This window comes from Rhinolophus sinicus, chromosome 16 (assembly GCF_057876585.1).
Source record: "Rhinolophus sinicus isolate RSI-liver-muscle chromosome 16, RSI-T2T, whole genome shotgun sequence".
In the NCBI taxonomy this organism is placed as follows: domain Eukaryota; kingdom Metazoa; phylum Chordata; class Mammalia; order Chiroptera; family Rhinolophidae; genus Rhinolophus; species Rhinolophus sinicus.
In genome coordinates, this window is record NC_142516.1 from 115,685,468 (window position 1) to 115,702,738 (window position 17,271).

General features: G+C 41.7%; 1 protein-coding gene across 6 annotated transcripts in view; it reads left to right on the plus strand.

Moving 5' to 3' along the window:
• The window catches only part of STOX2 (storkhead box 2), a 212,460-nt gene that overhangs the window by 184,633 nt on the left and 10,556 nt on the right, over nt 1–17,271 (plus strand). For 4 of the 6 annotated variants that reach the window (XM_088793228.1, XM_088793227.1, XM_019736144.3 and 1 more), the window contains 2 exons: nt 6,006–6,158; nt 13,275–15,540. In XM_088793228.1, the coding sequence (XP_088649354.1) occupies nt 6,006–6,158; nt 13,275–15,540 (2,419 nt within the window). Of the gene's footprint in view, nt 1–3,389; nt 3,463–6,005; nt 6,159–13,274; nt 15,541–15,703; nt 15,753–17,271 lie in introns of all 6 variants that reach the window. The other 2 variants (XM_088793226.1, XM_088793229.1) reach the window with 2 other exon arrangements.

The window sequence follows — 17,271 nt, forward strand, 5'->3', positions numbered from 1 at the left end:
TACAAAGGGAAAAATTAATAGCCAATATATTTTGCTATTCTTTTTAACATTAAAGCCGACTTTCTCAGATTGGATGAGCATTAATATTGAGCCTTAGAATTTGACAGCCTGAAGGAATCTTTGAAATCATTTCATCCAAACTCATCTTACAGATGAAGAAGCAGACCCAGAGTGATAATTGTATTTTGTTATAAGAGACCGGGCACTTATCCCAAGTGCCTTTTTGTGTGGGGAATTTCCCCATTATAAATCAGTACAGTGTCAGAACTGCATTTGTAAGTACAGGTAGGTTGCTTTGGTTCATGTACTTCCTTGGGTCAAAGGTAACTCTTCAATCCAGAGGACAGAGTACATTGACATTTACCATGAAAAATAGCATTTAAAAATAAACAGAAAAACAGGATAATTCAAACAGAATGCTGATGCTTGGGGAAAAAAACCCAGATTATTTAAATAAGGCTAAGCTAGAAGATGGACTTTCAAGGTTGTAGTTTATTATGATGTGGTGCACCTAGACAAATTATGGCTTTCCTTTTCTTATACATTTGTATGAAGATGAATACTCCAGATGGAACACAATAGATTTATGTTTGCATTTCTAGTAGGTATCTTTTGGAAAGCTACAGATGTCATCTGGGAAAGGATGAATATAAGTTGTCATGAAAGTCATGTATTTTTAGAAGTTGTGTTGTCTGTCCTCCCTCATATGCAAAGGGTGGGGAGTACAGAGAACCTAAATTAATGACTGAAAAAAGAAAAGAAAATGGCGTTCATAAAGGATGGAGTTTTATCACTACATGGCTTGTGGGTTTTGTTTTTTTCCCCCACAAATAGAACCAAGATAGGAACAATTTTGGAACTTGAGTGCCTAAAAGTATTGGGTATATAATGGGCACTTAGATACATTTCTTGAAAGGAAGAGTTATGTGAGAGAGAGGGTTTCTTTTGTTGTTGTATTTTTTGTTTTGTTTTTTTTGTGTGTGTTTTTTTGAAATAATTCCAGCTAAAGTAACTGGCCAAGAGTTGGAAGGGAGAATAGATAGAAGAATTTAAATAGTAAAAAAATGATAAAGATATCTCTGAGGTAGAAGTAACTAGCTGTACACGGTAAAAGACAGAGAAAGTCAGCATATGCATGGTTTTTGCCTGCTGTTCAGACCCTCTTTGTTAATTTGTTAATTGCCTGGGCGATTGTAATAGTCACGGGTTTGTTCTCCAAAGTTGCCAAAGAGTGATTTTGTAACACGACTATGTCATGTAGTTCCTCTGTATAAACACATGCAGTGGTTCCCCATCAGCATTAAGAGTAAGATCTAAGTCTTCTGGTCAACCAGGGTCTAGCTTCTACTTTTTCTCCATCTCACCACCAGCCTCCTCCAGTGGTGCCGAAATCGCCCCAGCTCCCCCAGGCCTGGCATGCTGCTTCATGCTCTGTACATGCTCTCTCCTGCCTCTAGTGTAGTCTCCATCCTCCACTCCGCTCATCACCACTGGGCAAATGTATCTTTGTCCTCATGCTTTTCAGCTGACAAGTACCTTAAATGAAACCAATGTCCAGATGTTCACCAAGGTATTTTAAATTTAACATTAAATGCTCTTAAAATCACAGAAGTTTACTTACAATGGTAATATTTTCATGTCTTCTCACATTTTAAATTCACTTACCAGAAATTTATTGAATGCACACTCTGTCCAAGGCACTGGTCTTGGTTTTATCGGAATCATCCTGGATTTGACAAATGTTCCCTGAGGACTGTATTGAAATGGATGTTTGTAAGAAAATAAAGCTGAAATAAAACTTATTTACCCCTTCTTTTTAGAACAATAGGACACAATTATCGCAATTTAGAAAGAATTTATTAGCTCTCAAAGTAGCTATGAGTTTTTAGATGAGTTGTCTTTATGAATGTGTTCAGAACTAATTCTGACAATAGAAAAATTTATCCTATAAATTATAGACAAGTAACAGTTCATAGTTTATGCAAAATGTGGTACCCTCTGTGAATTCTGGTGACTAGCAATATTTTAGCAGTATTTATATTCCTGTTTTCTTTGACCATAAGTGTGGTCCAGTTGGAAGAGTTTTCTAGTAGCATATTTTAATAATAACTAGTTGACTCATTAAGCAGGTGTGATATAAGATCCACAGAAAATCGTGATAAACTTGAATAATGTGTTATATTGTTTGAGAGATACCTATGATTCCTTTAGTATGGATCTTAAATGCGTGTCCTAGCCTTCACTTAATATAGTTATTTTTTTGCGGTAACTGCTGTGTTTTGGGTGATTATTGTTCATGAAATTAATAGGGGGAGTGTTAGCAATTGCATATAACTTAGGTGTATTTGGTCTCTTGTTACATTTTCTATTTGTTTTGCAATTATTTAGTAAGATATATAAATAAAATCACAATCCTTTAAACACCCTGAGGAATTCTTTGGCTTATGTCATCAACGGGTATTCATTCATTCAACACATTTATTGGATGTCTGGTCTAAACTGCATTATTCTAGGCTCTGGGAATGTGGTGGGAATGTGGCATGCGTGTTTCCTTCTGCCGTGGAGCTTATATTCTTGCGGATGAGACAGTACATCAGCACACACAGACACACATGCACACACTCAGAGAGTGAAGACAGTACAGTAACTTGCTTAGAGTCTGGTCCCAATTGCAGTGTGTATGGTTTTTCCACACCACCAGCAATTCTCCAATACCAGGTGGTGAGTGGTGGGGGGATGGTCCCAGCCCTGGGCGGATATGCTCGGACCCTGTGGGCCACTGTAGGCCTGGTGAGGAATTCCAGTTTCCTTCTAGGTGCAATAGGCAGACACTGTAGGATTTTATGCGGAAAAGTGGTACATTTTATGCTTTTCTAAGAAGGCCTGGTTGCTCTGTGCAGAAGACAGTGTCAGGGCAGGAGGGAAAGCTGCCAGTCATCCAGCCGTTAGGATGGGCTAGGTGAGAGGTGATGGTGGTTTGCCGTAGGGAGGGAGTGGAGGGAAGAGATCCAGGAAGCATTTGGACTTAGAGCAAACAGGATTGCTGATGGCGCTGGGGGTGGGAAGGGAGTGGAAAATCATTTATCTTGGTGCAGTATAAAAAAACAAGATGACGTGGAGATAGTCACTTAGAGCATCCAAATTCCATGTTGTCCTCTATCCTGAGTTAAAAAGTTATTGCACAGATTCATTATTATAGTGGAAGTGGGCCTTTCCAAAACAAATGCAATGCAGACACTTACAGCATGCTGCTGCTTATATTTGGCTGCAAGAAATGAAAAGAAATTAGAAGATGGCAGTTAAACTAAACAAGTGATTTCAGCTAAAAGCATAAGAGCAAGCATGACCTAAACTAGTTAATTTTGCTAATAGACGTTTCTTTTTTACAGAGAGAGCAAGTTCCCTGTAACCTATACAAATCGGAAAATAGACCTGCATTTAAAAAAGAAAAAATCATATTTGGTAATTTTGTATTTTTCGTCTTCTGAGAAATCCTTAATTATGATAGGAAAATTTTAGAAGGTGTTAACCTCCCAAATATGGGGACATGCTTCCATCTCCCCCTTTGCCAGCTGACCTCACCTTACTTTTCATCTGATTTACAAAATCATTCCAGGTAACTTTGAGGTCCCCATTGCCAGCCTAGCACCTCATCAACAAACCTGGCCTCGGTGTCCTCATCCTCTCCTGTAGAGACAGAAGGAATCACAGAAGAGAGCTTTCTAGTGGCTGTGGCTGAGCTACAGGGCCCCCTTTTGGGGAGGGGGAGATGAACAGGTATAGCTCCAAACCCCCACCTCTACTCATCTCACCGCCACCACTAGTTCATATTTTACACGTTAGGCTTTAGAATAATATTTTGTTTGAATCGAAGGGTACAACAGTTTCTTTAAAGATCTAAATACACTCTTTTAGGCAGTAGCACACTTACCCACAGAGGTGGTCCCAGCCCACAGAATTCTGTCATTTTTGAGTCACGAATATGAATTAAGCTTCAGTACCGGCCAGTGAATGAAACTTGCATTCACAATAACAGCCCTAAATTCTGTGTTCTACCTACCCCACCAAATATTTGCAGGAATCTCTCAGAGGCTTCTGTTTATGATACTTAATATCCCATAGCCCCAGAAGTTTGTGGGTTCTAAGGTAGGTCATTTCCTGGTTTGTGCCGATTTTTATGTTTGCTGGCCTTCTCCTCTGGTTCTTGGGAAAGTGTCTTTCTTCATACCCGTCTTACAGAGAATGGAGCCGCAGCAGAGCTGATTTGAGACCCAAGGGATGATGAGAGAGTAGAGCATTGAACTGAACTGGGTTTGTTGGGGGGAAGGTCAGATCTTTGACACTGGGGTCCTGATGCACTTGTTAGTCTTATCTCCTCACCTGGCGGTTTTTATTCCCAGGCCCTGTTGCCTGGCTTCATCCATCAAACCATTTCCCATTCAGTCCATTAAAGCAGGGTTCAAGTTCTTTCTCAAAGGGACTCTGGACTCCCATCAAACGAGGGGCTGTGGCTGGGCATAGCTTTTGGTGCCCAGTGTCCCCAGACACCTTCCGGAGAGGGTGTTGCTTAATGCTACAGGCTGACCCTAGTGCCAGTTCTGGCTAGCCACTTATTACAAGAGAGAAATCATGCTTAGGAAGCAAAAGAGGGGAGATTATGTAAGTACATGTGGGAAATATGCTTAGATGCTCACAGGTGTTTTGCTCTGCTGATAGTTTTCACCCTTTCTCTGTAGGGCCTTTTTTCAAGTAGGGCCTTACAGAACCCCAAAATATAAAATGGGGTACCCACATGTCAGGAGTGGTCTTTCCTGCTCTCCCAGGCTCACCCTCTGTAGGGGTGCTCCAGACTCAGACATCTTTCCAGGGCATTCTAAGAATCCTTCTAGCATAACTTGAAAATCCCCAGACTGTGATGTAAAGATCATGAAGATCACAGGAATGAAGACAGATATTTGCACTGCATGTTGACGCCTCCTCAACAGCCAGTCAGAGAGCCCCCTCACCGCGGGGTCTTCAGCCTCTCTTGCCTCCATTCGCTCTCTTAGATATACACATGTGCAGGAAGCCACAACCCCCCCTGCCCTCTCCTGCTCCCCCCTCCATTCTCTACGTGGCCACCAGAGTCATCTTTCTGAATTCACATCTGACTTTGTCATTCCTTAAATTCCTTCTATGGCTCGCCATCCCTCATAGGATGAAGGCCTTGGGCACTCAGCTCTTTCCTCTGGTTGCCCATGCATACCTGTAGGCCTGCTCCACTACTCCCCAGAAACACTTGCTTGTAGTTCCCACAACCTCTTATGTCGTCCCTGTCTCCCAGCCGCCAGACACACCCCTGCTTCATCACTGGATTCAGGCTGCACAACCTAGGTAGAACATTCCCTTACCTCCTTCTTCTAAGCCCTCCCCCGCCCCCCAAGTGGTGTGTGCTGTCCTCCACTCTCTGCTCCAGAGTACGCGTTCATCCTTCTTTGGTGCACCCTGAACTTTGCTTTACTTGTCTGTCTCCTCCACTTGAATAGAAACTCCTTGAGGGCAGAGGTGTTTTCGGGAGGGGGCCTTATTCAGGTTCCCAAGCCCCCAGCAGATGCCTGAGCTGTAAAGGGCACTCACCATTTGAATGAATGAATCCTCAATTGCATTTGTCAAGATGTAAATGGCAGTTAATAAATAAATCAGTTCCACGTTAATAAAAACAGAGATCATTTTTCAAAGTCTTGTTGTTGCAAGCTTTCCCGTAAGACGTCTATTTAAATGAGTGGTCAGGTTTTAAAGGCAGAGTTTTATTTGTCAAAACAACTGGAGCTTCCACTGGTTTGTGGAAGTCTTTCCACCTAATTGGAACGGTTGTGCGAACAAATGTCGGTGTTTGCAGTTGACTGTATTCATAATACAGGAACTAGGTGAGAGTCACAGGAGGGGTGTGTATGTGTGAAGGTGTGTGTATGACAAATAGCCAGGTCACTTAATGAACCGCTCACTTGAAAATTGTCTTTCTGCAGGTGATGTATCACCAATCAGTATGTCTCCCATCAGTCAATCTCAGTTTATTCCACTCGGGGAAATCCTTTGCTTGGCCATCTCAGCAATGAACTCGGCACGAAAACCTGTCACCCAAGAAGCACTGATGGAGCACCTGACCACATGTTTCCCAGGTAATGGGAAAAGAACATAGCACCTTCCAAATGCATGGTGTGCTCTGACTGCTCCAGGACTGCAAATGGATAGTTTCTCTCATGTTTAAATCTAATAAAAAACAACAACTCTTTGCCAAAATTGGCCAGAAACTTTTTTTTAGTTCTGTAATTAAAAATTAAGTTACTTCAAAAATGATTTGCCTTTTTTAGCTGTAATACTTTTTTAATTGACACTGAGAAAAAGAAATTAAATCAGAATCCATGAGGAATTCTGGCAAAAACAACCAAGATTCCATTCAGCCTTTGCAACACAACCTTCTTTAAATACATGACCCTCATGATTCATGTGAGGGAGTCAGAAACAACTGAAAATGTTAGTCCCAAGGGATTAAACTACAGAGAGAATAATGTCAGAAATAAACATGTCTTGCATGCTTCTGTCATGGCTTGATGAATTTTAAGAGTATGGTATTTGATAAATTAGTTAAGATCTCATTTTAAAAGAAAAAAATTAAGTAAATTTCTCTTAACTATTATAAAAAGAAAACAATAGCCCAGCTGCTGTGTGAATAGCATTTGATGCCTCCAGTGCTAGAAGATGTTAGAAATGGTCATAAGCTAAAGAGCGCATGCCCCATCTCAAGAGGCAGCCCACTACTCACCTCCAGTGTATTATTCCCTTCCCCACCCAAAAATGTAAGACCCAGCTGGAGTTGCCAAATCTAATTTTTCACGAGAATCTGGAAATTCAATTGTATGTGAAATCTCTAGATTGCCTTAAATATTGGCAACGGTGTGTGTGTACATTTTAATATGTGCATGCCGTGATATGTAAGAAAACACACTATTGGGCCACCAGTTTGCCAGCTTGCTTTGGACTCAACCTATACCTAGACTGAAATAGAGCTTACGTTGAAAGCAAATACTTCACATATTTTTCATTCAACCAAGAAGAGATCTTAGTAAATGTGAGCTGTTGGCTGTATCAATTAAGGTTTGCTACAAAAAATGCAGGCAGCAAACATTTGTAGAACATCAGTGGCATACAACAATCAACATTTATTTAGCTCATGTGTCTGTGGGTTATCCAGGGGTCAGCCGATGCAGACCGGTCTTAGCCAGGTGGCTCTGTTCCATCTGTACCCCATCCTCTTTGGAAAAGGGGGCAAGCAGAGTCTATTCTATTCATTGGGATGGCAGAAGCACAAGAGAGCCAGCTCAGATGCTCAAGAGCTCGTCAGCCCATTGGTTGTGCCACACTCACTAACATATCATTGGCAAAAGTGAACCCCGCCAAACTCAAAGTCAAGCTGTGGGGAAATGCATCCCACCCATGGGAGGAGGGCAGAAAGACTACTTTAAATGAAATAGTAATCTACCATATTGAGTCTCCCCACTTTTCCTTTTGCCCCAGAAGAACTTTGTATTTCTCTCCCAGTGATTTTTCCTCCTCTTTCAGTTTTCTAATTAATATGTGTTATATTATATGTACTGTTTAAAAACTCTAACATGAACCCACTCTTGCAACCTATAAATTACCTTAAATTTTGTAACATTTTATTATCTCTGAATGTTCGTCAGTCTGATTGTTTGTCTTTCTTTGTTAACTTCCAGGCAAACCCTTTCCTTTCAGCAGTAAGGTGAGAGAGAGATCAGGTTGCAGCCCTATTCGGATATAAAACTTATCTTTGTTCTTTAAGCTCTCAAAATCTGAATTCATGAACTTTGGGAGTAGAAGCTGGAAGCGATGGAACATGTAAATGTTAAAAATATCCGTCACAACCATATATTTTTTTTTTAGGTGATCCCTGCAGATTTCTAGTGGAACCCTGGATTTCATAGACAATTGAAAATATTGGTCATTATACAAGAGCTTACTAATAATAATCGAGAGCAGTGACGTTCAGTTAAAGCATGGAAAATGCACAGGTAGAAGTATGGAAAATAGATTGAACAGGGAATGTTTTTAGTTTTTTTTCTTCCAAATTAAAATATTTTCAAAAAATTATTTGATGGATATATTTGCAAATCCAAGACATAAAAACTTTAGATTTAAATTCTCAATGGAAACTCTTATTGCTTCATTTGGGAACAGAGAGCTTATTCGTAATGGTAAGGAATGATTACATTGTAGTCATGATTCTATGTAGTTTTGTTAGTTTTCTAAGATCATTACTTGGAAGGCCTACAATCAGCAAATTCTATAATACAGTTAAATTTTTGCTTTATAGTAATAGCCATTTTTATGAATGACACTTCAGCTTTTCTTTATTATAGCAGCATAGTAAACTCAATTGTGAATTCTTATATATGAGCCTTACTATTTTTGGAAAAATTGCTTTCTGTTACAATATTGATTGAAAGTATGCTACCATGTAAAATACACTCAGTTTTAAATATGGGTTTGTTATCTGGATTGCTGGGCTGCACAGCTCCAGTGGTATCATTCGTGAGACTGCAGAGTGAATAGTGCCTCATCTCAGGAGCTGCATTCTGTATGAATGGAGCCCCCTGACGTTCTGCAGAAGGCCCTGACTGACATTGGCGCTTAGCAGCTCTTTTAAGTTGCTTCTTTCAGGGGCAAGCATATTTTGCTTTATGATGGTTCTCAAGAATTGGATAGATATGGTTTGGGTTATAGCACTAATTCAACTGGAATTCATTTTTATATTGTGCCGAATCTCATAAAATTAAAGAAGAATATTTATTATCCCAGCCTTAAAATCATTTGCATAACATCAATGTACATGTCTCAAGAGTAGAGCCTTAGACTAAAAGGAAACTAGGCAGATCAAAAATTAAATACTTATATTAAGCAATACATTATTCATAGGCAAGGTTATCTTTTCTACTTGAGCCACTAAGGATGCCTTCTGACGATGGTAGCACAAACAGGTGTGTGTGTGTTACATTAGAGTCATGAACTCTCTCCCCTTGAGAACTTAAGGCCATTTCTAATGCTTTCTCATCCCACCTTCATAGTTTTGGAAGGATTTGGGGACCCTGAACTTCTCAGCTTACCCAGCTGTTCTAGGTTGCTATTCAATGTTCTTTGAAGGTAAGCTGGGTTTCCATGGATCCTGATCCAAAGTTTAGACTACTACTAGCTAATATTTATTGAAAACTCACTATGTGTCATGCACTGCTGTACAAGGTGTGATCAAAAGATACAGTGAATATTTAAATTAAAAAAAAATATTACAGTAAAAGGCACATTGCCATTAATTCCCCTCAAAATATTCCCCCTCGCTTCAAACACACTTATCCCATCATTCTTGCCACTTTCTGAAGCAGTTTTGGAAGTCCTATTTCATGAGTGTCTTTATTTCATTCTCCGTTGTGACAGCACTCCGTGTCACACATCGCTTCTGGTACAGCAGTTTCTGTCAAATGAAAACATTACGGCGTGTCCTCATCCACCTTATTCACTGCATCTGGCACCGTGCGATTTCTGGCTCTTCCCCAAAGTCAAAATGACCATGAAAGGTAAAAGTTTTTAATCAATTCAAGACATTGAGGCAGCTACAACAGCACAACCAAAGACACTCACTAAAGAGGACTTCCAGAACTGCTTCAGAAAGTGGCAAGAATGATTGGACAAGTGTGTTCGAAGTGAGGGGGTGTATTTTCAGGTGGATTAATGGCAATGTGTCTCACTGTAATAAATTTTTTTTGTTTAAACATTCACCATATTCTTTGATCACACCTCGTACATACATTAAACTCATTCAAACTCACAGCAAAACCCTATGAGGGTAGGTACTAGTATGATCCACATTTTGATGATAGTAAATAGAGGCTCAGAGAGGTTAAGCAAGTTGTCCGACTTACTTAAGGTGATATGGTTGTATAAGTTTTCTAGAGCAGCCATAACAAAATAGAAATGTATTGTCTTACCATTCTGGAGGCTAGAAGTCCAAAATCAAGGTATCAGTAGAGTTGGTTGGTTCCTTCTGAAGACTGTGAGGGAAGAATTTGTTCCAAACCTCTCTCCTTGGCTAGTAGATAGCTATCTGCTCTTCACATTGTCTTCTCTCTATGCATGTCTCTATGTCCACATTTCCCTTTTTAAGATGGAACCAGTCATGTTGGATTAGGGCCCACCTAATGGCCTTGCTTTAACTTGATTGTCTCTGTAAAGACCCGATCTCCAAATAAGGTCACATTCTGAGGTGTGGGGGGCGGGGGGGGCGGGGTTAGGACTGCAAAATATGAATAGCAAGGGGTGGGGGGCATAATTCAACCAATAACACCAACAGTGATGGATTTCAATCCAGCATTCTGGCCCTGGAGCCCAAGCTTTCAGTCTCTACTAAAATTGTGATTTCTGTGGGTCAGACACGATAGAATATTGGCAGTATGATTCACCCTGACCTATTTGTGAATTATAGTCACGCACCACATACGACATTTCTGTCAATGACAGATCGTATATAGGATGGCGGTCCCATAGGATTATAATGGAGCTGAATTTCCTATACGAAATGGACGGGTATGTGGTTTAGGAGGATTTTTTTTCCCCTCTGATGGGAGCAATATCTGTGGAGGTTGGCAGAGAGTCCCTCTCACTCACAGCAGGTGAATTTTGAGTACACAGATTATATCCCAGTCAGTCAGCCACTGGCCTGTTTCAGCACAGAGGAGCCTCCCCTCAGCGCTACATATTCAGAGGGCGCTACAGCCCTCCCAGACCTAGCTTGATGGTCTTTAGAGTACATTGCTGTAAGTTCTTTGTAAGATACTGTGTAAGGACACAGGTCCACAAGACCTACCTTAACAGGTAGTACGTGCCACTGCCACGGTAGTAAAAGCTGTCTGTGGTGGTACGGAGCCAGCCTGTCCCTGTACTTCAGAAATATTTTCAGATTGTAATGATGTAGAGCATAGATAAATTTTCTTTCTTCCATCAGTTCAATACCAGAGAAAGCCCGTGGTGCCAGATAGCACAAAAAGGAAATTTTCAAAGTCAAAATGTTGAGTCCTCAGTTATACACCCTCTACATTTAAACACCCTCTTTTATTATGAATACAGCAAAGTTCCTTAATCTGACCACTGCTCCAACGTGCAGTAGCCAATACCACATTGCGTGACAATCCCCTGCATTCCTTCATCTCTCCATCCTAATTTCTTATTCCTATTGATTCTCAGGCCACCTTTCACTCATTCCTGACAGTCACTTGTGGTGATCTGTGTCTTATCCAGCCAGTTTCTCCTCGATATTTCCAGTCAATCCAGCCCACCTCCCCGTTCATGCTATATAGCACTGGCAGCTTCGATGTTCTATTTCTGACCCTGTCAGAAGGAAGCAAGGGGAGGGCTTGTGGGACAGTTTTTATAAAGTCTACAGTAGTGAACAATAGTGCCCTTGGCCTTCAGTCACTCAGCACTCACTCACTGACTCACCCAGAGCAATGTCCAGTCCTGCAAACGCCATTCATGGTAAGTGACCTATATGGATGTATACCATTTTTTATCTTTTATGTCATATTTTTGCTGTACCTTTTCTATGTTTCAATGCACAAATACTTACCATTGTGTTACAGTGCCTCCAGTATTCAGTACAGTGATATGCCGTACAGGTTTGTAGCCTAGGAGCAACGGGCTATACCATATAGCCTAGGTGTGTAATAGGCTATACCACCTAGGTCTCTGTAAGTGCATTCCTTGAGGTTAACACAATGACAAAATTTCCTAACAATACGTTTCTCAGAACATATACCCGTAGTTAAGTGACGCGTGACTATAGATCATTCAGGTCAATCTTATAAAATATGATCACCCTCAATGTGCCTGGCACTGAGGAGTGGAGAATACCCAAGAAATAAATAAATGTGCTACAGCCTGGAGAATTGATACTCTCTTAAGTGTGTATGCTCCTAAGTCTAAGTCTATCTCTTAAAGTAGACAAGGCATAAACATGCACACAGAACCCTTTGAAAGCAATGTCAGTTACTGTACAAAGGGGTATCTGTGATTTTCTTCTGGAATTTATACTCTAGCAAATATGGCAAGTTTTGACTCAGTGACCAGAAAGATGCAGAGCATCTAAGCTTTCACTGGAGTATTTATTAGGGCTCTCTGGTTGCGGATGAGTAAACCACCCCCATCCTGCTGACTTACGCCACGAAGAAGGAGCTAACCTGAATTTCACCAGGTCTGTAATCACTTTAAAAATTGAAAGTGATGATTTCAAAATTGGAGAGTACATCATAAACAATGGTCAAGTCCAGGTGCCCTTTTATATAATTTATAGAATTAAGTTTATTAAGTAAACTCAATCTTTAAAAAATGCCTGTATAGAGTAGCCTGTATATGTAGCCCTCTATATAGGTTAGATTTGTTTTTCAATACCAAGATGGCTATTTTAACCATTTCCCTAGTTGCTTTTATTGACAAAGTCTTTGTACATTTATAGCATATCATGTAAAATATTTTTCATTTCTTTCCCTCATTTAAAAATATTCCGTCTTTGATTATTCAGTTCAGTAAAAGTTTCTAACAGTAGCAACCTAACTCTAGCTATCCATCTCTCTGTTCCCATCTCTTACATTTTCCCATTCAATCGGTAGTAATATTCATAAGAGCCATTGGGGAAAATTAGTACTTAAGCTAAACTTAAGGAACACCTTGGAATCCTGCTCACTTGCTGTATGATAACACTTTGAAGCTTGGCCAAATTAGTAGGATTCTGTCTTAAGTCAGATTCTGCTGAAACAAAATATCATAGATTGGGTGTCTTCAACAAGAGACATTTATTTCTCACAGTTCTGGAGGCTGGGAAGTCCAAGATCAAGACACCTGCAGATTTGGTGTCTGGCGAGGAATCTCTTCCTGGTTTGTAGACAGCCGTATCCTCACATGGCAGAAGAGCGAGAGCGAGAGAGAGAGAGAGACAGTCCCTTCTTGTAATATCACATCATGAGGGCTCCACCCTCATGACCTCATCTAAACCTAGTCACCCCCCAAAGGTCCCCCCGTCTAATACTATCGTATTGGGGATTGGGGCTTGAACATATGAATCTTATGGGGGGCAGAATGAGGAGGGACAAGATTCCAGTCCATAGCAGATTCTGAAAAATCGGGAATCAACACGTTTCCTCTTCATTCTCATGAGTGTGTTCTCTTGGTTTTAGGTGTTCCCACCCCAAGCCAAGAAATTCTACGGCACACCCTGAACACACTGGTACGGGAGAGGAAAATCTACCCAACTCCAGATGGCTATTTCATCGTGACCCCACAGACTTATTTCATAACTCCTTCCCTCATAAGAACTAACAGTAAATGGTACCATTTGGACGAGAGGATACCTGACAGGTCTCAGTGTACCTCTCCACAACCCGGAACCATAACACCGTCTGCCTCAGGCTGTGTCAGGGAAAGGACATTACCCAGAAACCACTGCGACTCTTGCCACTGCTGCAGAGAAGACATGCACAGCATGCATGCATCAACTCTGCAGAGGAAACCTGCCAAGGACTGCAAAGACCCTTATTGCCCTCCTTCACTCTGCCAGGTACCACCCACTGAAAAGAGCAAAAGTACTGTAAATTTTTCTTATAAGACAGAAACTCTCTCAAAACCTAAAGATAGTGAAAAGCAGTCCAAAAAATTTGGGCTCAAGTTATTCCGGCTCAGTTTTAAAAAAGACAAGACCAAACAGCTAGCCAATTTCTCGGCCCAGTTTCCTCCTGAAGAGTGGCCCCTGCGAGACGAGGACACACCAACTACTATCCCTCGGGAAGTGGAAATGGAAATCATTAGGCGTATTAACCCAGACTTGACCGTAGAAAATGTCATGAGGCACACTGCACTAATGAAGAAACTTGAAGAAGAAAAAGCTCACAGGAGTAAAGCCGGGTCCTCGGCCCATCACAGCGGAAGAAGTAAAAAGAGTAGGACTCATCGAAAGTCCCATGGGAAGTCTCGGTCACACAGCAAGACACGAGTGTCTAAAGGAGACCCATCAGATGGTTCTCATCTGGATATCCCGGGTGATCGAGAGTATGACTTTTGTGACCCTCTTACCAGGGCTCCCAGGGAGGGCTGCTTCATCATTGAACACAAAGGAGAGAACTTCATCATGCACAGCAACACGAACATGATTGAGCCTCATTTCCCCATGACACCAGAATGGGATGTATCGGGGGAACTGGCCAAAAGGAGAACTGAGATGCCTTTTCCTGAACCTTCCAGGGGGAGCTCCCATTCAAAAGTGCACCGAAGCCACAGCCATACCCAGGACCGACGGTCCAGGAATGAGAGGTCCAACAAAGCCAAGGAGAGATCCAGGTCCATGGACAACTCCAAGGGCCCTCTGGGTGCTTCCTCTCTGGGGACACCTGATGACCTGGCTGAAGGCTGCAGCCAGGATGACCAAACGCCCAGCCAGTCCTACATTGACGACAGTACTTTGAGGCCTGCACAGGCTGCTGGTCATCAAAGGGCTCACATTTTGTCCACAAGCTATAAAGAGGTGTGTATTCCAGAAATAGTCAGTGGTCTCAAGGAACCTTCCAGTGCTTGTAGCCTCTTGGAGCCAGGCAAACCACCCGAAAGTTTACCATCGTATGGTGAACTCAACTCTTGTCCAACCAAAACAGCTACGGATGACTATTTCCAGTGTAACACCTCCAGTGAGACGGTACTCACTGCGCCCTCGCCTCTGGGAAAGAATAAAGAGGACCATGACACTATGACCTTGGCAGAAGGGGTGAAAAAGCTGCCTCTATCGGATAGACAGGCCCCGCATTCCTCTAGGGAGCCTGTAGGGCACAAGGAGGAGTCGCCAAAGGGGCCAGGCGGTGGACTGGCTGCTTCAGGCACAGCGGCCGAAGGGATTGCCAATGGACGCCTCATCCAGCATCACAGCGCTGAGCCCAGCAGCCTGGACAAGAGGAAAGAGATATTCAGCAAAGACACACTGTTTAAGCCTCTTCACAGCACCTTGTCTGTAAACAGCTATCACAAATCCAGCCTGTCCCTCCTCAAATCTCACCCGAAGACACCTGCCGACACACTGCCAGGCCGATGCGAGAAACTGGAGCCGTCTCTGGGGACCTCGGTGGCACAAGCCATGCCAGCTCTCCAGCGTCAGCAGGAGTCAGGGGGGAACCAGGAAGCCTCTTTTGACTATTACAATGTCTCTGATGACGACGACTCTGAGGAAGGGGCAAACAAAAACACCGAGGAAGAGAAAAACAGAGATGACGTAGGCACCATGCAGTGGCTCCTCGAGAGGGAGAAGGAAAGAGACTTGCAGAGGAAATTTGAGAAGAACCTCACCCTTCTTGCCCCCAAAGAAACGGACAGCAGCAGCCACCAGAGAACCACCCACTCAGCCCGTCTCGACAGCATGGACAGCAGCAGCATCACTGTGGACAGTGGATTCAACTCCCCACGGTAGGGAGAGGCGTCTCTCTGCACACACATACACCTCCTGGGGCCTGGGGCTTTTTGCAAATCATTTGAAAAACTGATGCTTTCACAGTCTCAATTCTGTGGATGAGGGTTAAGAGTTGTGTGAGTTGTATTGTTAACAACCTGTTTCTGACTTCTTTTTCAGGAATTGAAACAAATGTTTCTGCAGCTGTAGAGATCACCAGTCTGGACTGGTGGGTTGGCTCCTTCCCTCAAACTCGCATCAGTCCAATCTAATACCAACATTTCCTAGCATTTTTTTTCCTATGTTTATATTGCCACCATGTTGATAAAGGAAGGGTTTGTCTTTTTTTTAAGTCCTTCAGAAATAGTAACTTTTTGAGTAGAATGAGTGAGTAGTCAGTCAGTGGGTGGGTGGGATAGGGGCTGGGAGTAAATTGTTTGACTCAAGGACAGGGGTCCCTCTAGTGAAAATAATACAGTTGACTCTTGAACAACACAGGTTTGAACTGCACAGGTCCAATTGTATACAGATTTTTTTTTCAATAAATGTTGTAAATGTGTTTTCCTTTTGACTTTTTTAATAACACTTTCTTTTCTCTAGCTGACATTATTGTAAGATACAGTATGTAATATATATAACATACAAAATATGTGTTAATATGTGTTTATGTTATTCATAAGCTTCCAGTCAAAAGTAGGCTATTTCTACTTAAGTTTTTTGGGGTGTCAAAAGTTATAAACAAATTTTCGACTGCATCGTGGTTGGTGCCCCTAACCCCTGTGTTGTTCAAGGGTCAACTGTAAAAGCAGATCTCAAAACCTTTCCAGTGGCTCTAGAAGCTTACTGCCATTTTAATCCTGACTTTTTGTGTGGACCACCCCCCTTGCTCATACACCTTCTTCTTACCTCTCATGTGTCTACAGAGAAATGGACCTCATTCCTCTCAGAAATATTGGGGGCCTGTGCCCTGTTAGATCAGAGTATGTGCCAGCACTGTTCTTTCTCTTTCTGCAGAATTGATACAACCTAATTATAATCCTCTAATCAGAGTCCCTTCTCTTTAGTAAGTGCTGGTAATTCAACAAAGGATTGGCAGTTGAGAGTGTATAATGCCTGATGGTCAAGTTCAATACACTGAAGTGATTTGGGGTTAAGAAAGCAAAAGAGAGTCTATGCAACTTCCTTTTTTTCTCCTTAACTCTTACTTCTTCTCAAAGAGCAACTCGGGACCTAATTCTCCTTCTAAATTCTACTCCAGATTGGTGACTCTGAGATGCAGAAATACTGTTGAGAAATTGACATTTCTCATTAGCTGTGATTCCCAAGATTTTATAATATTTATAACTTTAATAAGTATCCAGATATGATTATATACCTCATGTATTTATTTTAATTATTAAGAATTAAAATTAGTTCTATTGTGATTAGTTCACTATATCTCTGGATAATTTAGGGACAGAGCATCCCAAAATTAGGATTGGGAATCGTTAATCTGTCCCATATTAGGCCTTTGTTATTTCTTAAAGGGCTAGTTCCTTATTATTATTATTATTATTATTATTATTATTGTCATGTAACCATTTTTCCAAGTTAACACGTGTGGAAGTCTAATGTTTAAACAGAACACAGAGCTGGCACTCTGGTTAAAGTGGATGAGAGACCAGGGGTCCCAGATCTTTTCTGCTCATCCATTGAGGAGCCTAAGAGACCTTAGGGAGCATGGTACTCATTCTGGAAACTACTGGCCT